General features: G+C 43.1%; 1 protein-coding gene across 2 annotated transcripts; it reads right to left on the bottom strand.

Moving 5' to 3' along the window:
* Positions 1 to 6,260: 6,260 nt before the first annotated feature.
* NUS1 (NUS1 dehydrodolichyl diphosphate synthase subunit) lies at positions 6,261 to 22,972 on the bottom strand. Of its 2 annotated transcripts, XM_084283854.1 has the most exons (5): positions 22,312 to 22,967; positions 14,046 to 14,168; positions 11,554 to 11,706; positions 7,209 to 7,308; positions 6,261 to 6,491 (listed from the first exon to the last, which is right to left on the bottom strand). In XM_084283854.1, exons 1-5 carry the CDS (start codon positions 22,703 to 22,705, stop codon positions 6,401 to 6,403), a joined length of 861 nt encoding a protein of 286 aa, XP_084139980.1. In that variant the 5' UTR covers positions 22,706 to 22,967; the 3' UTR covers positions 6,261 to 6,400. The 2 variants fall into 2 exon arrangements, with proteins under 2 accessions (XP_084139980.1, XP_084139981.1); XM_084283855.1 differs by lacking the exons at positions 6,261 to 6,491; positions 7,209 to 7,308 and adding an exon at positions 7,407 to 9,370 and having other exon boundaries at positions 22,312 to 22,972.
* Between the last annotated feature and the right edge of the window lie 1,670 nt (positions 22,973 to 24,642).

Genomic DNA, 24,642 nt, shown 5'->3' with positions numbered 1-24,642 from the left:
GGTTTCCTTTTTTCTCACTAAACCTGTCTCAGACCTTCTGCCAATTTCCAAGTGCAAAGAACAATCGCAGAATGGTTTGGCTTAGAAGGGACCGTAAAGCCTACCCAGTTCCAACCCCCTGCCATGGGCAGGAATGCCTCCCACCAGCCCAGGCTGCCCAAAGCCCCATCCAGCCTGGCCTTGAACACCTCCAGGGATGGGGCATCCACAGCTTCTCTGGGCAGCCTGTGCCAGGGCCTCACCACCCTCTGAGTAAAGAATTTCCTACTTACTTCTGATCTAAATCTACCCTCTTTTAGTTTAAAACCATTACCTGTTGTCCTGTCACAGTACAGGCCCTGGTAAAAACTGTTCCTCTTTCTTTCCTTAGAAGTCCCCTTTAGGTACCAGAAGGACACTACAGGATCTTCCAAAGCCTTCTCTTCTCCAGGCTGAACAACGCCAGCTCTCTCAGCCTTCCCTTTACACCCGAGAGCTGCCTGCTCTGAGCACTGAATTACCACAGCTCAACTTTACAAGTGAGACAAGGCAGGGACAAAGCACTAGAAAAGGACTTGGAAAACCCAAACCCCCTACGTGCTTTGCCATTGACCCGCAGGGTGACCACAGCCTCCCTCACCCCTCTGTGCTTGAGTCTCCCCATCCTGATGATGCAAAGTGTTTGTTTTAAAGTGCCCAAGAACTACAAAGGGAAAGCCAGGCCAGCCCCTGAGTAACCTGGTCTGACCTTGAAGCTTGGACAGCAGCTTGGACTGAGTGACCTCCAGCTGTCTTTCCATGCTTTTCTGCAGTCCTGTCGCTTTCATCACTGTCACATGCTGCTTCCTTCAGTGCCACCACACCATCCAGCACTGGGGCCAGCACAGAACTTAGCTGTGCATCAGAGACTGCTGTTTCTCTGATACCTACCCTCCTGGGATCCTGACCAATTCCAACACCACAACTGCTCTGTCATAATAGAAATATGAGAGATTTTCCTTGGAATTCTGCTTTAAACATTAAATCAGTTTAACAAGTGTCCCGGCACTGGCAGAGAAGGACCCTCTGAAAAGCCCTTTTCAGGCACTTTTGTGTTCTCAAAATTATGAGGCACCCCACCAGCAGAGGCAACTTTTGTAGAATCACAGAATCCAAAGTCCCCTGGGAAGCTTTTACCTTTGATAGCTGACTCAGAAATATTCCGCTAAAATTACAGTAAACACCTGCAGCCAAGAAGAGAAACAAGTGTTATCGGCCTGCTTATCAGCCACCAGACCTCTAGCACTCACGTGAGCTATATTACAAAGCTGTCATACTAGCCATGTTTTTAGCTCAAGTAAACAGTCCCATAAACAAGGTTTTCTAAATGATCAATCCATTTGAGGCTGCTGTTGCGTTTCTGTTGCAGGGTGAGACACACAGTATTTTTGCAGGCCAGGGAGACATGGACAGAGAAGAGCAGTACTGAAAACTGGCTTGACACAGCAGGAAAGCACATGCCGCATTAAAGCAGCAAGGCTTGTCCGGGAGATGAAATGGCCCCTGCTTGTGCTAGCGTTCAGCCAGTTAGATAGTGCAGCAAAAACCTCAAGGCAAACAGTTTCATTAAACATTAATTTGTGAAGTGCTTCAAAGTTAAGGTTGAGGCATGCTTCTGTGTAACACGTAATATTATTCATCACCTAAAAAAGTTGTTTTGGATGCAATTAAGGAATAATCCTAAGGCTCTCCATGGATTAATTCAATAGAATTCAGTGAGATCCTGAATCATTTAAGAAAGATGAACATACAGCAGAGGAAACGTTTGCAAGTCTCTGTTTAAATTTGGCAGATCTGAGGAAAAAAAAAGCAGTGCAGAGGTTTAAAGCACATCCTTTGATTCATTTGTTTTAGCGTTTTGAGCTTATTAAAACAGCTTAGCTTCTAAAAGATGGCTACAAGCTGTTTGGTCATTCATGGTGTGGGGAAAGTTGGACAAATGGTAACCCTCATGGCAGAGCTAGTTTTGAGGTTTTGCACAGCACGAGCTAGAACTAACCTAATTCTCTAATTCCTTGATAGCTCCTGCGCTGAAGCTGCTGCTGTTGCACTAAATGCTCGGGAGCATCAAGGAGAACCTCCTTCCAGGCAAGTGCCCCGTGAGCACTGGGGGGCAGTGACCCAGGGGAGGTCAGAGTACCACGGGATGGTCGAGGTCAGAAGGGACCTCGGGAGGTCATTTGGTTCAACCAAACGGGCAGCACATCCCTGCTGGCAAAGCAGGTGCAAAGCCTGCATGCTGTACAGTTGGTCAATGCATGTTTGTAATAACAAGTCCTAAAATGCACTACAATTTCAGGAACTGTAGGCTTATTTCCTTCAACAACTTTACTATTGGACATCTCCCCAAACTCCCTGCTGCAGAGCAGCTATTTCAGAACCTCATCTGCCTCCTTTAACTCCTCATCAGCTACTGTGCATCACCACAAGGGGAACAGGAAAAGATGCAGTAACCTGAATGATTTAAGAGAGTAGTAGTTATTGTAAATGTGGGCTATCATTTACGACTGCAGCAAGCGAGGATTAATTTTCCACTGTACAGCCAGCTCTAATATTCCTTGGTATTGAAATTACAAATTAACTGCATTATGGATGGAGAGCCACTGGCACCGACTCTATTAAAAACCAGCTGAGGCAGGAGAGCCCAGCAGCACCACGTTAGCACTGCTCTGGAGCCAGCTCCAGTTTGGAAGCTAGTATTTGCCTTTATGAGCAGGTTGTAACCACAAAAGTAAGCCTTCCTACAACTCCATGTTGTAGCCAACGTGATAAAAAGCCATACAACTCTCTCTGCATTCACTGCCCACTGGTAAAGTATTTTTTTGTATCTAAGGCATACCAAATACACTTCAATAACATTATAGTTTTCTTATCAGGAGCTTGCGTATCTGAGAAACAGCATGCCAGTATCACTGGAAAGGGGGAAAAATGAAGGATATGTGAAGAGGCAACAGAAAAATCTCCATCGTGAAATAACAAAAGAGTAAAGAATGGTTTCAAAACCCCAGCTGCTGACAGAGAACCGAAGTGTTAATTTGCAACTTACTGAAAACTCACCACTATCAGCAGCCAGCATGCTCTTGCACTGTTCCAAGCAGTCCAGTCTCAATTGTTTCCTGTATCACGTATCACTTTCCTCCAGATTAAACAATGAGCAATACAAGTGAACACGGAAGTGCCACACACTGAGGGATCACACCTGTGTCGTTCTTGAAGGATGGAGACCCTGCAATTTCTCTGCACGACCAGCTTTAGCATTTGACAACCTTCACAGTAAAAGATTTTTCCTGATGTTTAGATGGATTCTCCTGCAGTCAGTTTGTGCCTATTGCCTCAGCCTGCTGCTAAGCTGTGCTTATTCCCCCACCCACCCCCACCACGTATTTAAACACATTGCTAGATCCCTCCCAAGCCTTCTCTTCTCCAGGCTGAAGAGCCCCAGCCTGTTCTCATTCGTAGCAGGGGTGTGCTGCTGGCTCAGGGCCACTGTGACTCAGAGCTTCTCCAAACCCTGCCTAAGCAATGGCTTCCCAAGGCATCACTCAGATGGCAGAGGTATCTTCCACACCCTTATTCGACCCTGCTCCAAGCCGGAGAAGTGGCAGAAGTCCAGCACAGCTCATGGCTCAGGACTGACTCAGGAGCAAGGAGAGGAAGCAAGCTTTTTATTAGCCAGGAACAAATTTAGCAAGTCCCCAGGACTAAGAGATTTACAGTAAATGCTTTTATTATGAAGGCTTTCGTAATAGCTTCTTAGAAATTGGGAGTGGTTAATAAAAAACTTGTCCAGTTCTTACAGCATAGCAAATGATTTAAGAATAGTATAAAAGAGCATGAAATGTAAAGTTCCCTACTTCCCAGAGTAGTGTAGCAACACGAATAAGGCTACAGCTCCCCAGCCAGAACTATAAAAGTATTCATGTATCACCATAGGCTGTAGAAAGATTATAGTCTTTTATTGGTTTTCTTGTTTTACAGATTCAGATTTAACTTTCAATAATAAAATTCAATAAATTGATTCCCTAATCATAAAAACTTGTTTTACACAGTATGTACAAGTACCCGGAGACTACAGCCACACAGACATCACAGCTGGAGCACAGACCTTCACACGGAACAAGCTGGGGAGAGGCGCTCACTGCAGCGACATACATTCAGAGATCAAGTTGTGGATATGCACAGTGCATTTGGCACAGCTCACTGAAGATTGCCCACACAGGGACAGTAAAAATGATCCCAACTCAGTGATACACGGATTAGTTCAACTACATTAATTCCATGAGGAACACTTACTCACAATTAAACTCGCCATCAGAAGAGATTTGATTAAGTTGAATCAAATGCAGCTGAACTAATCATTTTTTAGTTTCATTAAGCATCCCTCTGTAGACAAATCCTAGACCATGAGGTCTGTCTACGACATAAAACACATCTTTTAGTTGAGATATGCAGGAGTCTGAGGACCAGTGGCAGCTCAGGTATTAAGTATTCTTTGGCAGTTTGATGCAAATATCAAAAATAGATTACTTTTGAGAACTAAACTAAGCTTTTCCCATTTTATATTTCTACTGCCAGCACCAGAACTGCTTTAGTGACACAGTAAGATGTATATATGGTAACTTATACACCACCTTACATTTTGATAAAACAAAATTCGTAACGCAGTTAAACTTTAGAACTCAAGATTCCCCTACAACAGGCTCACCATTCACCACAAAAAAAATAACATTCAGTGAGAACGCTTTCCTGTGGTAATGACAAAACCTAGGAAACACTACGTGACTGCTCATCTGCTCTGCAGTACAGTACCAGTGAACACTGGAGACCTGCAAAGGGCATTCCAGCTCATAGGGAATGTTATCTGATGTCAGAAGCATTAGCTGGTTAAACATCCCCATTTCCTTCATGAGACAAAATAGAACTCTTGTAAGTGCAATCTGATCTTAGTATGACAAAAAACGCAGCTAAGTTTATGCAGTCTTAGAACACTTTTTTAATCAAGCTACAACAGTTAAAATACTGTTTCACAAAGAAGCAAACATTCATTTAAAATCTCACAACTCCCTTTGAAAAGGGGAGGGTTTCCTTCCTAGTGACATACCTATCCTGAAGGAGATAAAGCCAGGCTCATTTTGAAGAGGGGAAAAAAACCCACATACTTCCAGAATGAAGCATCACAGTTCCACAGCCTGCAGGGCAGGAGGCTGAAATATTAATGTTCGTCTCCAGTAATACAGCTCTGAAGATATTGCTTTGCTCGAATGCTGCTATGAAGACTTAATTTCAGATTACTCTCAATACTAGGAGCACAACTAGAATAGGACATTCCACGATGAAGACTCTAGTTAGTGTTGCTATTTAAGTTATCTCAGTTGAGATAGCGTAGAGCAGCTTCATTTGACCTTATTTCTTGTCTGCTGCAGACTTCTGTCTGAGCTTCTAATGCACAGGTCAGGACAAACCTAATAAAGGGTTTAAGCAGACTCCCCTGCTGGGTACACAAGCACAACAAGCAAGTGGCATCAGCCATGGTAGTGGACCAGTGCATTTTCAGATTTTTCAGCAAGTGATACCAGAGCCTTAGCTAGTTTAGTTTGTCACCTCAGGCTAGAATTTTATGTGGAAACATATATAAACAATACACAGTACTGTTTATGCCCAAGGAAGACTGACCTGATGGTAGGAGAAGCTTCGCTCAAGGCTGTAAGAATACTATGCATTTATTAAAAAAAAAAAAAAAAAGCACAGGATGGGTATCTATAATAAGCAGACTGCTTAATCCACTTACCACAGAAGTGACATTCTTTTTTTATGGAACCTTTTCCATATTTCTAGAGCTTGATACCTACTGCTGGCTCAGCCCTGACAGCTAAACAGCAGCCTATTCTTATAGTTAACAGAACCAATATTGACCTCTGAAGCTCACATATTACATAGTAAATACATAGTAAACCAGGTGATTAAGTTCTGAAATCCTGACCATGAATAATTTAAAAAAAATATAAAGCTGATGCACATGAGAGGTCTTCCTCAGATTTAAGAATGTCCAGAGACAGAATTCTTGTTTACATCATCCTCTGAGTTTGACACAACCAAATCTTTACATGCTCTTTTGGTCACTGGGACATGAAAGTGAGGTTAATTCAGCTTTGACCAGCTTTGCTTGCAGCAACTGTCATTTTCATCAAGCAAACCTGTGAATCTCCCCTTCCCCACGTATTCTCACGCATTCACACAGACTCTTTAGAAAGGTAAGACACTTTATTGAATTGGTTGATAAATTAAGAAAGGACTATGAACCAGACTTATGGGTCACAGGTGCTTGTAAACAGACATCAATCCCTTTCTGTGGAAAGCATGACTCAGTGCGCTCAGCCAACAGTCACTTTCCCCAGCGTTGCTCACAGGCTGCATAGCGATGGAGGGCAGAGAAAAAGTCTTCATAGCTGATGTTCTGGTGGGAAGGCAAAGAACTGAGAAAGCAAGTTAGAAAAAGTTAAAATAAGCTTTTATAAACATACGATGTATACGGCCAGTAAGGAATACCACTACTTCATAACCTGGAAAAGTTATTCTCAATGCTGTAGTTGTCATACAGCTCCCTAACTAGCTGCCAGTATTGCATCACCCTCTGAATTAAAAAAAAGCCTATCCATTGAGGTACATACAGCACTTCCAATTTGTGCAAGAGCTGGAGAAGCAAAGGTCTTTCCACACATTTTAAGTGTCCTATAAGTGCTCTCTGAGAGCATGTATGTATGAGACATACAGCATGTACAGTCAGTTTAGTTACTGCCAAAGAGGCAAAGCAATCCAGAGGCATTATCATCTCATCTGTCTGATTGGATAATGCAGTAATATTATACAGGAAATAGAAACCTGCATAGGACTCAAAAAACCATGTAAGGAACCCCAACAGAACCTGAATCAAGTTGTTCAGACTAGAAGGTGGCAGAAGTTGTTTGTTAAACCTGAGAAGTAAAGCTTGCTATTGTCTAATGATGACTGATATAGCAACAAAGCCTGGAAGTATGACAGGTTCTCATTTAACAGCTCTTAAATCCTCATATCAAACTCTGGACATCTTTGTTTAGACATTTTTTCTTACGGCTATTTCTGTAAGGTAGGTGATGTATTAAAGACTAGTAAGATATTTCAACCTGCTCCCACAAGAATTATAAGCAACTCACATGATCTCTGTCAGTCTGATGTGCCATGGAAGGAACCCTAATGTGCTGTCCACAGGACCAAACTTCAAGACTAAATCAGGATCTGGAAATCCATTTGTACCTGTAAGAACAAGTTAAATTAGGTTTTGTCAAATTCACCAGATTATTTATTTATTTTAAGTCCTAAAGCATCTGTTTTTTAATTGAATGCATTGTTACTGTTTTTTTTTTTTTTTTTTTTAAATAAAATAAAGCTCCTGAGGAGTCAATAATTAAGAGGTCAAGAGAACAGACTGTTCTTGCACATTCTTGCACAGCCTGAACAGAACTAACTGAGCAAAAGCTTAGCCACTCACTGCAGGCCCAGATGGACTTTATGTCAGAAGTTTAAGACTTGGTAAGGCAGCGATATGAGCAGTTGGATTGTTTTGAATAACAGCAAACCATAACAACACTGCTGCTAAAACCAACCTGTTCTAGTTCTGTCTCAGCAAACTTGATTTCAGTAGCATAGAACATGCTGCACCCTGACCCATACTTACTAGTCTTAATGTGGATTTGCTGTCAAATACATTAAAAGGACCACTAAAAAAAAAAAAACTCAGATTCCATTGAAAAAATAAATTGATATCAGTCTATCAAGAAAACATCTTGTAATAAATATCCTGTCAGATCCACAGTCTTAGATCTCTCTGTATTTAGCTAGACATGCAGTTTAAAAAACTTTTACAACAAAGTTTCAGACAAACTGTTGCAGGTGACATCTGTCTGGTTAGATGAGTGAGCAAAAAAAAAAAAAAAACAAAAAAAAACACCAAACACGTTACCTTGTTCTTCCTGTTAGTAAGCAGACAGCATGATCCACCCCAGGGCAGGTCTAGATGGTGCTGAAGGAGTTTGCTAGGTGCCCACATCCTTACTACCCATACCTTAAGACCCGACCCCAGTCACTGTTATTCAACTACTCTAATCCCAACTCCGATGACCTCATTATCTCTGCCCAGGCTCTGGAACTGTGCATACAAACAGGTGTTTAAAAACCAAAAAGCTCCATTTCATTCCCCAAAAAGATAAGAGCAAATACTGTGGTTTGATACACAGTGAAGTGTCCCCAAGGTAAGTGAAGCTAATTAACTCTTCAGTAGCTTGCTGTCTTGCTCAACATGAGAGCTTCCTGCTGATCTTCTGAGGCTGAAGGCAATCAGTGGCCAAATGACTTTATCCACTTTCCATACGCTTCTGCCATGCCTAAACTACTCCAGCCTAGCTCTGACCGACAGGCAATAAGCTTAGAACAGGCTTAGTCCAGCTTTCTCTGCTAATTCTTGCAAGTTGCTTAGGGCAACTTGTGGAAAACAATTTAACACCAAGGGGGACCAAAAAAGTAAGTTGGCTTTCATGCACCTACCCAGCTCACCTGAAAAAGTGTTCCAGCATTCATAGCTCTACTTTGCTACAAGGCTACATCTAGTCACAAGTACTGCACGGTACGTCCCGTTACCCCTCCCATTATCCATTAATTCCACAAGTTAACTGCAGGAGTGCTTAGGCTGCATAATCTCTGCCTTCAGCAGATGAAAAGCTTAATGCTGTCTACCCACTCCATACCCACTTCAGATGTTATCTACCAATTTTCTCACTTTTTTTTAAGCAATCAGGAACCTTATACAAGCCTAAAATTACTCATAGAGGAACTTACACTGGAAGAACAAAACAGGGAATTAAGGTCCCATCTGATTTCCCTCCCCCCAGGTTTTGAAACTCAAGATTTCAAAAAAGTCTGCATCCTCCCTTGTCACTGAATCACTGCAATAGTAATCTTTCTGCCAGAGGTAAATAAGCTATTTTCCCAAGTGTGTGCGTTTCTAATGAAGTATTTAGATACAAGAATGCCTTGTGCCACCACTCAGAGCTTATCTCAAAGAGAGAAACATAAAGCAGAAGCTGCTGATTTGTTGGGAAGCTAGTATGTTAGTCTGAAACAGCTTTGCAGGGAAGCAGTGAATACTTAAAGTAGGGATTCTGGTGGAAGCGGACAGCTTTACTCATCAGCTGATTCAGAAGCTGAGTACTCCTCAGCTGGCCAGTTCAGCAGCAGGATCTTCAACACTGCAATGACTTTTCAAACAGGAAAAGACCTTCAGAGAGCCCAGTTAATTCTAATATTTCCTTCTGGTTCCTATCTGAAGAAGCAAAACGAGAACGGACGCTGTAGCATTACTGTCAGAACAGCCTATTTAAACACAGTACTGTGCTTTCCACCCTGCATCCATTTCTCTGCCTTCAAATATCAACATGACAATGTAGCTACTTATGTGTGGCAACACTCTCAGAGCTGCTAAGGTTAAAGTGCTCAAGTTTAGCACACAAAAGACAGAAGGATTTGAGAGCAGAATCTGAACAGAAAGCCAAAAGACTTGGACAACCAAGGGACAGGAATCTGGCAACATCCCTTCTATATCAGGAATTCTATAAGGAAAACATGAAAGTTTGTAGAGTTGGTAGCACCACCCTTCTCCACATAGATTTTTTAGGGCAACTTACAGCTTTGTAATCATATTCTGTACTGGGAAGGTGGACAGCAAGCAGAGACAATACTGTAATGCAGTGGCACCTGCTTTTCTGATAAAAAGCTGGTTAGCTGAGGCACTGCTCAGAATAAAGTACACTCACTTACAGTGAAGAAAACCCAGGCTGTAAGAATCGGAGCAAGAATGGATAAAGAACCCCAAATTTCCACATGACAACCCAGAACTGCACCATTTTAGAACCGAACTTCAATAACAGCATCCTGAACTTGAGGAATTATAAAACTACATTACCAGGTATTTAAATTAAGATCTGAAAAAAAGAAAAAGATTTACAGAGGTCACCGTGACCCCTAAGAACATAGCTACTCAAATATTGCTTTTTCAGAATTCCCTCTCAATTTAGATCAGCAACTCAGACCTTCACATTCCATACCTTGAAATTAAGGATGCACGGAAGCTAAGCCTGACTACAACTAAAACAAGCAGTTTCAACAGCTAAATTGGTCATCGAAGAATGGTTTTCCAACTGTCCTAAACATTAAAACCAAGCAAATTAATAAGCAGTACTAGTTATAGGTACTATGCTTAGTTACAAGCAACAGGTTAAGCTGCCTACTTTGAGAAGTTTACAGTTTTGACAGTCTAAAAACCAAGATTTCTTTTCCTGTGTTCAGCTATCATGCGTTACTTGAACAATACATCTGCTTGATTTTTAAGGCTACGCAGACTAGACCTAACGTTTAAGATATGCAGACACTTCAAGTACAAGGATAGAAGATCAGAAACATGTGTTTGAGAAGCTTCAGTTCAGCAGCACTGGCCAAAACACATACATGGGCATCACTGTGAAGAACTGGTGCCAATGAGCAACTGTTTTAGAGAAGCAATTATTCACTTCCTTAAGTCACCTTTGGGGTATAATAGTTATCTAAGACATCTACATTACTCCCTGAGGTGTCATATTAAACACCTGTTTAAACACTCCATTACAGTGAGGAAGTATCATGCAGTACGCTGAAGGGATAGAATTTAGTTTGACATTAAGATTATAGCGTCTCAACTCCCACTGCAGTCAATCTGCCCAGCAATTCGGCTGATCAATTATTTGAGAAAAAAAAAAAAAAACTCAGATTCCAGTTAATGGAAACCACATGTTAACAGCGTGCCTGCAGACATCCAAGTTCGAGCGTGCTAACTGAAACTCAAACCTTGCCAGGCTAGCCAGTCACAATTAACATGCATGGATCTTCTAGGAAAGAAGTATTCCAGTTCTGTAGTGTGACAAGGAATTTGAAGGCTTTATCTAAACTGCTCCTCCTTCATGTGAGACGAGGGCAGCCCTGCCCTTTCCACAGCTATTGCATGCAGCCATGCACCTCAGTGCAGAGTCAGTGATCTCCATGGATTAGTAATGGAAATAACTAACATGAGTTACATGGAAGCAAAAGATCAGCAAGTGCACTATCATTTGCACCCAGGGCAATAGTTCGGCAGCAGAAAGAGCTTTAATTCCCCTAACTAAATCTAGAAAAAGACTCACACAGGCTTGCAGCTTGCTATCTTCTAAAGAATTAATCTTAGGTATAAATCTAGTTTCAACTGATCTCAGCAGTGCTTTTTTCAGAAAGTTCATTACATAAGTTACAAGCTCTGTGGGATGTTCTGTAAAGATCAGACTCCCAATTTAGCTTAGGGTTTCCTTTCAGGCTCTTTATTTAAACAGAAAACAGCAAAAAAAAATCAAGAAAGGTTTAGCATAAGTCTGAAAGCAATGCTTATCATGGTAAGAACACAGATTAACATCCCCTCCCCCCCACAGACGGTGTCATACTTACTACTTAACAAGTTGTCTAACTCGTTCACGTCCAGGTCTGTATATGTTCTTTGCTGCTGTGCTACCAACTGACAAAAGTTCTGAGCAGCTTTTATTATGTCTGCTTTTCCATCTTCTGGAGACAGCACCTTCAATGTAGATTGGCAATTTAAAACTGAAAGTACAAAACACAGTTTAAAAGCAACAGAAATATGGTTGCTTTGAACGTGCTTTAAATACTGAAAGTAACTTCATATATTGTACAACTAGTCAGAAGCATACATCATCCAGCTATTACAGAAACGGGTAAGAAACATCCAGATTTGCTGTATTACTGAAAAGCAAGCTTGAAGCAACTATTTTGAGGAGTCTTGTGAGATGCCGTTTAATTAAAGTTGTTCTTGAAATGCAGAGACTGTTCCAGGGAATTTACGTTGGTTTTTATCACGCTGCCAGGCAAAAGCAGTAAGACCAGGCTGCAGAGCTACTGACTTGAGGGTGGCAAGCAATGCAGAAAGACTTGCAGTTCAGTGAAGAAAAAGAAAATCCAATTCTTATCCTATATGAGGAAGGTGTTTTAACAGCTACTTTGAACATTCATGTGACAGTATGAGTAAGTCGAGGCCCTCCCTGAATATGATAACAGGATATCCATAGCACTTCATCCTTGATGCAAGAGTTGCAATATTGATATAAGATTACTACAGAGAAACTAGGTAATAGTACCAGAATTTACTCATCAGTCTGTAATTATGACTGTAATTAAAGAGGACATTTCACAACAACCTTATCCATGTCTACACTATTGTGAGGCAGAAGTGGAATCCTCTCACCCAACACAACTTTCGTCACAGTACGTTCTGATACAGTACCTAGGAGGCAGACTTACAAAGGATGCTGCAGACTACAAATCACCAGTGTACTAAACCCAGCTTGAGGTAACTGGGTTAAATACTAGCACTGTTACTGTGCTTTGTATCTGTGCACACATTAGACTGATACAAAACATATCACAGTTACTTAAAACCCAGTATTTCTTAAAACTGCAGAATCTGACTACAAAAGACAGAATGCAGTCATAAGAACACTCAAAAAAGCTCAGTCTATCAAAGGTCACGACAATAATTTTCTTGAAAACATTCGATTTACTTGTCATATAGAGAAATAATCTTTAACATCCCATCAGTATTGATGGATGAAAGACATGTAGCTTTACTTTTGGCAAGAAATGAGAAATTGTTTCCTATTATAAACTGGACAGATACCAGTTTGTTCGAAGTATGAAGCATCTGGTCTGGCAATGGAGCCCTCTGTGTAAGAATAAAGGATTCTATCTAAAGATAACAGAAGACACCTCTGCTTTTCATGACTTCCAGTACGAAAAATTCCTGAGATTTAAATGTATCCTTTCAGTCAGGAAGTCTGAGAAGTCTTTCAGTAGTTCATTTGAACTGGACATAAATATCCCAGTTGAGGTAAGTGCAGCTAAGCATGCTAGAGTTTAAGACATTAACAGCAGGTCTACTCTGCACTTTACTAGTTATTTCAGCCTTCACAGGAATAAAAAGAATGCTAAACACAGATGTTTCCATGTAAATGCTAGCATCTTAGCCTAAGGTGCTTACAAAGGTAACTTAATGCTGCAACACTGGACTTCACATTGCCCTATACGCTATTGTAGGGGAAGCAAAATTCTGTTAGCAAGATGTAGTAGGAAGACTTACAGAAAAATGAAAAATATGATTGTCTTATATCTATTATTAAAACTTATGCTCCGTTTAAATATGATGAATTGTAGTTAGGAAAGCTGTAAATATCAGCCCGTCCCTCTGAGGCACAGTCCTAATTTTAAAGTAATTTAATACATTTACATGGACTCCTAGTATGTATGTCTATCAGCATACTTCATTAAAAGTGAATATTTACAACAGATGGTATTGAATAAGGAACATTCACCTTGAAATATTTTCTTGTTTTCTACTTCTTACAAAAACTACTATCAAAAGATTATTTTGTAAGCCCTTTCCTGGTTACCCATTAATATGGCAACCAATGATATTGATCTTCCCCTTCTCCCTCCCAACTTTGACGTATGAGCATAAGGTTGGCAAGGTGGAAGTACATGCACTGTAGCCTAACATCAATTCCCTTACTCGAGCTCAAGTGCGTTCTTTCAAGTCTCAGCAAGATAATTTCTCACTCTAACCACGAGAAATTGAGCTACACTGATCTGTTAAAGTGTGCAGCACAATACCCAGGCTAAAGGGAAGATTCACCTAGGCAGTAATGATTGCTAGGAGCAGGGAAGAATAACACCTCACTATTAGTTACGAACAAGCAATCACAATGAAAGTTTAATACTAGCTCAGGAAGGCCGTACATGTTCTGATAATCAGTAGGTTATGAAAAAAAAGGTCATAGTACAGAGAAATGTACTTAAGTAAAAGCAGTTATGATTGATATACAGCTATTTAAAGTCATACCAATTCCCTGCCCAGCCACAATTCACCTTACCTTGATCAGCTTTCTCTTGATTTGCAAATTCCATGGTGTATTTGGAACAATCTAGTCCTAAGAGTTCCTGCTGCTGTTTCAAAATTTCATCCATCAGTCTTGAATTATTCCTCTTGAAAATACCTTTAAAAAAATAAAAAGGTTGCATGTCAGCCACCTTCTGTAGAGTACTACAAAAACAAATCTGACACTGTGCAGGAGGAAAAAAGAATCGGGCGGTCAGTGCTGGTTTCTAACTGGATTTCATGAGTATGGTAAGAATCCAAAGCAAATGCTACTGCACGTGACTAATTTCAGTGACCTTGCAGGAACATATGCAGGGAGACAACTCTCATGTGTTCCTCTTTTTCAAAATGTTCCTCTTCTACTCAGCCTGGTTTAAGTAGCAAGCCGCAATTGCATAACAGATAGTTTAAGAATCACTTCACTGTCCTTGGTATGCTGAGCACCAGTTTAATAGCAATACCCTACCAGCACAGGAAGACCAAGTCACCTTAACACCGATTTTTATCGCTGCCCCACACTGCCAGGGATTCGCTATCAACATCAACTACTGCTTACTGCCACATTATTAAGGCCATGGGCTATCAAAGCAAGTCACCACAAAGTGAGCCAGAAGGCTACATCAGCGTGCCAGGTGACATTGCAATGCCTCAGATTTCCTAATATGAGAATTTCACAAGCTACGTATTGCGAGGAGCAATGCAGTCCCCAAGGCCTTCTTGATACTTGTACACTTAGTGTAGATGCATTTTGAGCACAAGAGACTACAAGAACTTGGTTAGGCAAACATACTTGGATTTCTGTTCTGAAGTACATTCTAGCTTTTAATAATGATGCCACGCAACTATTTCTAACCTCAAGCCACAGTAAAGTGTTAAAGCTTAAATATTTACAATGAAAGAGCGTGGCTAAGCATATTTACTTAGAAACTGATAATGCCTTTATCACTTGGCATTCGGGGTTGTTACTAAGAGCTTAAGTTTCATTCAGGGATCCTATATCAAGGACTTTTGCTGACCACTCTAAAAGCATGCGCACACACAATCAGCTTACCACTCAAGAAACACCGAATTTGTACCCAACTTCCCAGTCATGCTTATGATTTAATCACCTCAACCTAATTCTGGGATTAGAAGCTGCCACAAACAGCAGTTTCCACATCAGTAGTGGGCCAAGTAGCACAGAAGCTTTGGGTTAAGACCATGATACATTAGGAGTTAATTTGCAACATGAAGACATGCAATGCGTTTAATATACTAGTGAGATTGTGGGTCTACACAGACTTCATTCGAGGTTCTAGTAGGTGGTTAACACATGTGTTTTTCTTCACACCCTAGCCAATCCCTGCAAAAGATGTAACTTACTTCATTACACATCTTAGGGATGCTTATAACTGATTTCACATACTGACAGTTGAGCAAATCTCAGTAGCAATCTTGATGGACACATGCATCAGACAACACTTTCACTGATATTGAATTCATCACAATTGTTATACTTTGTGCTCCTGCTTACCAGCGTATATTCATATATAGCAGATGATGAGATTGCTTTGTGCAATACTGCTGGATAGGACTACTCGGGTGAGCCTGCTTTGCGCTAGCATTAGCACTTAATGTCTTCCTTACACTTCAGGTCAGCACCAGTGTAGCTACAATGCTGCTAATTCAGGGCAATCTTCAAGAAGGCTGCGTGTGCCTCACACCTATAGCAAGTCGCTTGGTTTCCAGCCACTCCAAGATCAAAACATAACCTTCAATATTCACAAAAAGAGTTGGCATAATCAGGGAAAGCTCCTGATCTGGGAAACAGCTGCTGTTTCCTTCCACACCCAACACTAACACCATCAATTCATTTTCATGAGAAGGTATTGCTATTCCAGTCAAAGACTGGTGGGCCAGATTTAAGGATCCGCTCTTCAGCTCTTTACTAAATGAAGACTCTGAGGAGAACAGACAGGAGAACAAACTAAGGTGCTTACTGAGCTCCAAAACAAAGAAGTCCTTCACACACACAGAACATGCTGAAGACATTACCACATGCATCGATGAAACGCTGGTGATGATCAGCTAGAGCTCACTTCTACTCGCATTTAGCTCATCCATCTCCTTAGTTGTTCAAATCTAGGTCCTATTTTGTTCTTGGAATAGCAGGTAAGCTGTAGCCTGTTGCAGTTGTATTGTGCATTTGTAGCATATCTTTTGAGAAGGACCTCCGCACTGAATGCCAACTGATCCACCAATCTTGACACAGCTGCAGTTTGCCTGCAGAGATGACCCCGAAGCACATCAGAGGGATTTCATTTAAAATCAATAGCATCTGGGAACTTCACTCTGTCACTCTTTTCTCACTCAACGCACAAGAGACTTTTTCTTATGGCTGCACAGGATAGCGTAGCTGTAGGCAGCAGCACACACGGACCAAACTCACATTTGACATGAAAAATTATGCATGTGGTTGTAGCTCAGATACACACCCCTTTCCCTTACAGCATCTCAGAAATTCAATGTGTCTACAAGGTGATTTTTTTTAAAAACTTAATTTGAAAATATATTCAAGCCAGTTCTGAAGACGCTGTTGCTAACTTATGCATGATAAACATAGTGAAAAAGTGTGAGTATAGCAATTATAGCAATAACACAACTCCAGTGTCCCAAGGCAGTGAAGTAAGCCTTCATTTAATACTACCTTCCAATTTTGTTCAGCCTTCCATACAAGTTGAAAGTGAGCCCATAATATGATTTTAATAGGAAAGTTATTTGACGAGAGCTTTAATGATTTCTACTACTACTGTTAACTGTTTGCTGGTAAGCAGGGAAGATTCCAGCACTACCAGGGTTTCTGGTATAGACCAAACATGAGATTTTCACTATTCCTAATTAGAAATAATTCTTGTTTCTGAAAAGCATGCTAGAGGAGTGTGTATATTCCAGCAAGTTAAGTGTGTTAGGAATTATGCATATTTAAGCACTACCACTCCCAAAGCAAAAGAATATAAAACTTCATTTATTTTATTCTTTTAAAACAAATACTGAGAATGTGTTAGCTATTTCTAGGTATAGTTCTTTCTACAGCACAAGCTGCAAGCCCACTACTTATCGTTAGTTCCCAGCCACTCTACAGCCGAGGCAAACCAGAGGAACTTGGGCTTTCTGCCGTAGCCCTGCCATTACACAGGTCTTTTTCCATAACACACCATGGGCTCTACTGTAGAGTAGTTAGAAGCCACACCATTCGCAATCAGCTGTGGTGCTGCTGTGTAGAGACCATCAGTTAGAGACCAACAAACAGATCATGAAGGTCCGCAGGTGCAGCAGAAGCAAGGCACAGAACTGGGGGAACCCCCGGCCCCCAGGAGCACCAGATGGTGTCAGCCACTCATCCAGCTGGACAACCACAGCCACTGCCTGCTCACAGCCTGGTAGCCCCATGGGGTTCAACACTCTCAGCTGCCCTGCTATTTAAAGCAGCACAGTCTGGTAAGACACGGGAGAAGAGTCTCTTCCCTACAAGAGAACCTTACTAAAGCTAGGCATAGGGAAGAACACATCTCCATAGCATTTCAGATACTTGCTTTTTCCTCAACTCTCTTCTAGTGCCAACAGAGTCATCCAATGTGAGAAGCATCAGACCTCAACCCAGTTCAAATAACGTACTTGCAAGAAACTGTTATAACACATGACCAACTTCTGCCTACATCCCCACGTTGGATCATGCTGGCTGCAGTTTAGTGGAAGAAAGTAGGGTTTGTGTCATTAGACCTCACAGGACGCTAAGAGCTAGGAAACGCCTAGGCTCTTCTACTCCAAGATCCCAGAAAAAACTCCAAGCCTTGTTTGAAAATAGCTGAAGTCACTTCAGTTTCATCCAAATTGAAGCCACTGAAGCCATAGCTAACCAAGCAGGAAGAATTCAGAGCAGCACTAGGCAACCACTCCTCCCACATTTCTTCTTGAAGGGACGCGATGTGCCAGGACAGCAAGAGCTCACCAGCAGGCAAGACAAAATATTACTGCTTCCATACTACCCAGGCCTGTAAGAAGATCACCTTGTACAGATTAGCATTAGGCCGTATTACATATGTCTAGTAGACCATAATACATATTACACTTGTCTCCCCCATCTAAGTGAGCACACCGAGTACACAAACAGTTCTATGCATTGATCACATCTACTCAACTACCAAATAGTCTGGGGGAGCCTACAAGTCTAGCTTGCAGCTAATAAAAATGTATCTGGTTTCCTACTGTACTTTATTCTTCCAAAGAATTTCTAAAAGAAAATTGGTCAGAAGTAAAAGCTCACTCACAGAGCTAAATCCCGTATAAGGAAACTCAAGTTCTCAACAGAGTAAGTAGTACTACAGGCTTTAACAAGACTTCAAGCAGAAGCATCTCTTCAGGAGCTCTAAGTATTGAAATGCCAAGGCTCTGCATGCCCCCTGAAAATGCTCTAGCCTTGTCCCAGACTATTTCAGGAAAGCTTCTGATAACAGAAATAACACTCAAGGAACATCTCATGACTAGCAAATAACTTTAACAGGAGAAGGTATCTAATACCGGTCAAAGGCTACCCAGCAGGTTGGCTCAGCTGCTGCTACGTAACTGCAGCCACAGCCTTCTGACTGCGGGAGAGCTGCATTATTTCCTCCAAGATAAGATCTTGACTAGCACAGATGGATATCTACCCAGTAACAGGGCTGGGAATGCAGAAGTCCACAAAAACAAATCCTTGATCAAAAACCTATTTAAATCAATAACTAGTCAATCTGAATTTGACGATCAATGCACACACCGTAGCACAAACCTTATTAGTGCTTTGTTTTGTTGCATAGTCACAAAGTATTTTGAAAATTGGGAGAAAGAAAAAGGCCCCTAAACACCAGGCGACGTAAGAATGCCATCTTAGGTTCTGCTTGGGAAAAATGTTTGTTTTGCACACCACAGGACCTATCACACCACATTTATTATGGCACAAGGCAGCTATCTGTATTACAGTTGTCTTGCATTATGCAAGGACTCTTACTCCAGTCTTCTGGAATACTGATTTTTGCAGATTCAGAGGAGACAGCCAGGTACCTGGTAAGGTTCCACAAATACTACTTGGTGTCTCTGTACCGTACTGGGTTCTCTTGCCATCATCCATGAGACACAGTTAACTGCAGACAAGCTGCCCTTAGAGTTACTAGTGCAGCTGCTGCAACACACCAGGGTGAGCTGGGATGCAGTTACTTATTTTGAAGAACAAAGGGTATCTTCTCTTTAGTCAGTTTGTCAAAAATACAGAAAGTCACTACTATAAACACACAACCAGCTTATCTGCTATTTCTTCTCAGAAGAATGCCACACTTCCCCCTTTTTCCCCTAGGCGATCCAATTAAGGTCACATTTTTAATTTAAGCCTTCTACAGGAAGCTGACAAAAACAATTTCCTTCCAGAGGACACAGCCATGGAAAAGCAGTCCTGTAAATAACGTTTCCTGCTTCAACAGGAAAAATCTCACTACTACAAGCACGCAGTGAAGGAAGAATCAAAGCACACTCCACTCCATCTAACTGAGAAGCAGAGCCCTGGTCACACCTTTGCTGGGTCAATGGCTGGTACAGCTGTATGAGCACAGCCCTCCACAGCAGCAGCTCGGCACACCACAGGTAAGTCCCACCACCTGAGAAGATGAAAACGAGCAAAGCATAACTAAGGTTCACCCTCTGCTACTGAGGGCAGCACACAGTGAGTGATTTTCTTCAGCTTCACTTACTAGCATTACTGCTGAGGGCTCCCTCCATCCGTCGCTACCATTCAGAACTGGATTTAGCAACAAGTCTGCAAGGCACTACAACGCCCTACTTAGCCATAAGCCCATCTGGAAGCACTCAGTGTTCAATCCAGGAAGCGTAAGGGGCTTAGCACAGAGAGAAAGGCTAATACCTGCTATCACCAACAGTCCCTGTACACTCAAGCCATGTGAATGACTACTTGCTCAGAGCTCACTCTCTGACACAGTTTTAGAAGGCTCAAATTCCTTTTGCTGTGCAGAACAGATATGGCTGCTATCCCAGGAAATGCTCTGAAAGCCTGTGAAGAACATGGATGTGTAATAGCAGGCTAGTCTCATCAAGTCTGAGAGTTTGGCAAAAGCTAATGATTTAAAACTACTTCATTGCTGTGGATTAAGGCTTGCCTTCATCAATTATGTACCAACAAATTGGAACGCAAGCTGCTAATTAAACCAGCATATTGAAGGAACTAATAGCATTAGCTATGGAAAAATATTTCCTGAGCTGGAAGTCATGAGATCACACCTACATTTTCAAATTTTAAGGGTATTAACAAAACTTACACCCATGCTTAAGTTGTGTGCTAGGAACTAATACATGGGAACAGCAAACAAACTCTACACAAAGTCATTTATTTCTGAACTGCTGACAAAGACAATTGTTCTGCAAGGTTATGTTAACTGCAATCCTCTTCAGAGGTCATAACCACGTCATTTCTGGCCATCATCTTTACAGTCCTGTAACAGTCAGACTCGGATCTGACTGGATCTCAACACGTGTTCTGGAGAAGCAGAAGTAGCTTTTCCACAGTGAAAACATACGTGATAGAAGTGCTGACATCTCCTTTCCAGACAGGATCTCAGTGACAGCGGCTGCGAGTGCTGTCTCCCTGCTCAGTGCTGTTCACTTTGTAACCATTCAAATCTGAAAAGCAAGAGCACTAAGAAACGTGATTCTCAGCTCGATCTGTTCCTCAGGTCAGCTCACGTACATATTTGCAGAGCACAATGCAGAGATCTAAAGAGATTAAGTGTACATAAGCAATAGGCAATATTGCAAATACTTGAGGGTCCCTGTATTTTCTGTCAAACCTCCAAGTCTCTCTTCAGGACATGAGGGAAATTCCTACTCTTGTTTACTACCAATATTGGGTCTGCTCCGTTTGGTCTGGTTGAACGCTTTCCAAGCTGAGAGCAAAAACATCAACACATAAATGGCTTCTCAGAAGGCACTGTCTTCTCTGTCCTTGAGATGACGGGCAAACATTTTATACTGTTGCTTGGCTTCCAAACGAGGAAGCAAGTATTCTCCCACTGAAACACAATATAACCAAGTTCTGCAACTACCCTACACAGGTCAGTTTAAGTTGGTGACTGGTATTAAGCCCAGGTACTTATAAAGATCTTGGAAAGTTTGGTGAAAGTCAGGCCACTTGAGTCATGTATTTCATATGAAGGACCAGACACAAACAAGAGCTGTCAGTGGCAGTCATTAAGAAAAAAACACAGAAGCCTATGCTCAGGGAAAGGCCTCCTCAGATGCTTTTGCTCCCTTGATCACAACAGGTATCACCTATTTGGTAGGATGCACAGCTGCATTTCTCCTGAAAGACCACTAGAAGACAAGTGTTACAGATGATACCTCTACCTTCCATAAATATACAGAGCTGGTCTAATTTACATGACATCTCTAGATGGCCATCAGAAGTGGCTCAAAACAACAGCTGAACATTGGTGTCTGACAGTCCCACCACTGACACTAAGCGCACCAAGATCTTCAGTGTGAAGCTTTCTCCTTTAGAGAGGACAGGAACATAGGAGGCCATCTATCCGTGGGATTACCAGCTCTTCTGAGCTGAAAGCTTGCCTAGTCTCAGTTGCAGATTATCCCTCAGCAGCTGGGCAGGAAGTTCAGCTAAGGAAATCTTGAATGCGGCTGGTTTCATCTCCTCAACAGGAAACAGCACGAGGATGACTTTTTCAGGATTGCTGCACAGAATCTGAGCAATCTGCTTGCTCAGATTGCTTCTGACAAGAAAGTCAGATCTAATCTTTATGATTCTGAGTGAAGTGGAATCAAGGTATTTACAAAAGAGTGTGACGGCCTCAAACCTGAGACCCAAGAACAAATGAACACAGATCAGACACAAACACCACCAGAGCTTTCACAGGTGCTGGCCCAGGGCTAACTCAAGCTTCATGTACCACAGGGGCTTATGCTGAATGCAGACCATTTCTTTCATCTCACCACACCAGCAGGCCATACCCATTCAAGTTCAACTACCTGTCAGCACTGTCTCTTCCCAGGAGAAGAAATGCAAGAAGACAGGTGGCTACTAACACCCACACCCAGTCCTGGATGTCCGTACCCTGCTTAAACTCAACCCGTAAGCACATGAAACCCTCAGCTCTCCACCAGCAGACCCCAAAGGGCACGGCGCCCGGGTGCCAGGGGCTCTGTCCAGCTCGGGGCCAGGCATAACTCACCGTTATGGTCATAGACGCTGACGTAGGAGATGCCCACCGCCATGCACCACACCACCAGGCTGGCCATGTCCGCGTAGCTCGGCTCCTCCTCGGTCACCACCAGCCCCACGTGCACCGGCAGCTTGCGCAGCGCCCTCCCGTCGGGCCGCCAGCGCTGCCGGCCCAGCGCCGCTCCGCGGGGCCTCCTCCTCTTCGTCCTCCCCCCGCCGCATTCCCGCCGCGGCGCGGGGCCGGCCGGCCGCAGGGCGAGCGCGGCGGGGGCGAGCAGGGCGCAGGAGGCGGCGACGACGGCGGCGGCGGCGCGCGGGGCGGCGAGCAGGGCGCGCTGCAGGCAGAGCAGGGCGCGCAGCAGGGCGTGCAGCGCGCGCCACGCCAGGCCCCCCGCGCCGCTCATGGGGGCGCGCGCAGCGGCAGCGGCGGCGGCGCCAACGGCTGCAACGGCCGCAACGGTTAACGGCTCCGAGGCGGAGCGGGCCGGGAGGGGCAGGGGAAGGCCGGGGGGTGCCGCCACCTTCAGGAGGGGGCCGCCGCCCGCCCCGCCATCGCCTCAGGGAGCCCGTGGCCCCCGCCCGACCGCCGCCGCTGCCGCCGCCCGCGCCGCCATGTCCCGGCCCCTTCCCCTCTCACCCCCACACGCGCCCGCACGCCGTTGGCCGCCCGCTCGGCCTACGTCACTTCCGCCCACGGGGGCGAGTGACGTGGCGCTGCGGGGAGGGGACGGGAGGGGAGGAGGTGGGAGGGGCGTGGCCTAAGGGGAATGGGTGGGGCCCGCTGCTGGTGGGCGGGGCTTAAGGCAGAGGGGCGTGGCCTAATGGTGAGGGCGGGAGGCGGCAGCCAGGTGTGCCCGGCAGCCATCATGGCGGCGCCCCCGCCCCCAGGGTCGGCCATCTTGTGGGGGTCCCACGGGGGCTGCCCACGGCCGGCAGCTGGTCCAGGAGGTCTACCTGGGAGAATTGCGTCTCCTACGTGAACCCCTCGTTTTTTGGAGCCTTCCTGCCCTGCCTTGTAACAACCCCCAGCCCAAAAGCCCTGAAGGCACAAGCTCAGTTCCTCACAAGCAAAACACGGAGCAGGAGCTCTCAAGTGCTCCCAAACAGATGGGAAGGCTCAAACGTCACAGGCACCTAAAGCACTCTACTGAAATGCTCCATCAATACAAAATCAAATGAGAAATCCCGTACCATGAAAACGTTTTCTCGTGTTGAGAAAGTAAATAAATCATCCTCAGGCAATACCCAACAAAGAGCAACACCCAACAGAAATAACACTGAAACTGCTAGGGCTGCATGTGCTGTTCTATAAACATCTAAATCTTCTCCTACCATCAGCATAGCTGCTGACACATTCAAAAGTTGAACTGTAAACCTAAATTAACTTTCGTCTCTTTGTTTAAGTTGTGCAGCTTAATGTTTGGGTGCCTAAGAAACCCAAGCACCAGTTCTTTTGCCTCGGTGCTGTAACGAACTAGCTGCACTCTGACATCTGGCAAAACAGACTTTATGAATGTGAGTGATTATTCGGTTACTGAATGCCAGCAGAAGATAAAGAATAATAGAAACTGTTTGCTTTGAAAAGTAATTTGCTGGTGTTATTGCTCCTTACTTATCAGTGGAGATTTATGAACTGCCAGGAAGCCCCTTAGATTACTGTTTGTAATTCACTGGTTTTAGTGGTCTTGGTATTCCAATTTTGTTTAATTTTCAAGCGCTTTGGGAATCGCTTGATAATATTTGCACATACATCAGAGATGATGCATGCGTGGAGCCCTTTTGTGTTGCAAAAGCCTGGAAGGTTCCCACCAGGGAAAGGGGGCACTTGCAGTGTGTGAACCCCAAAGTATTATACATACTGCAACTGGAGCTATGCGGTAGTCAATTAGCTATTCAGCTACCAAAATAAACTCTTGAAATAACTTTGTCTCATTGGACCTTATCCTGATATTTGGCAGGGGTAGAAAGCTGTTTCCTGAGAATATCCCTTTTTCTGTTTACAGTCATAGAAATGGGTCAAACTCACCCCAGTGTTTTTATGCATCGCTATTAATTAACTTTGGAACAAGTACTAAATCTCATTAACCAGGACTGATTCTTCTGTTTGTTGTAGTTGCTAGATGAGCCTTCTGTGCTCTGCCTGGAGCTCAGTTAATTTAGTCTAATGTCATTTAAAATAGTCTAAAATAAATAAAAGAGGAAATTATTTCTGGAAAACTGAAATTCATTTTTCAAAAGCAAGGATCTCTAAACAATCCTGAGAAATTACCCACGTCAGTGTAACTCTCCATCTCAAACTGAGTTTAAATGCATTGAATGCCAGACTACAGGTAATAGCATC

Source organism: Netta rufina (assembly GCF_964035555.1).
Source record: "Netta rufina genome assembly, chromosome: 3".
NCBI lineage: Eukaryota > Metazoa > Chordata > Aves > Anseriformes > Anatidae > Netta > Netta rufina.
Note: the sequence above shows the minus strand (reverse complement) of the source record. Positions and strands in the feature narration are given on the sequence as shown.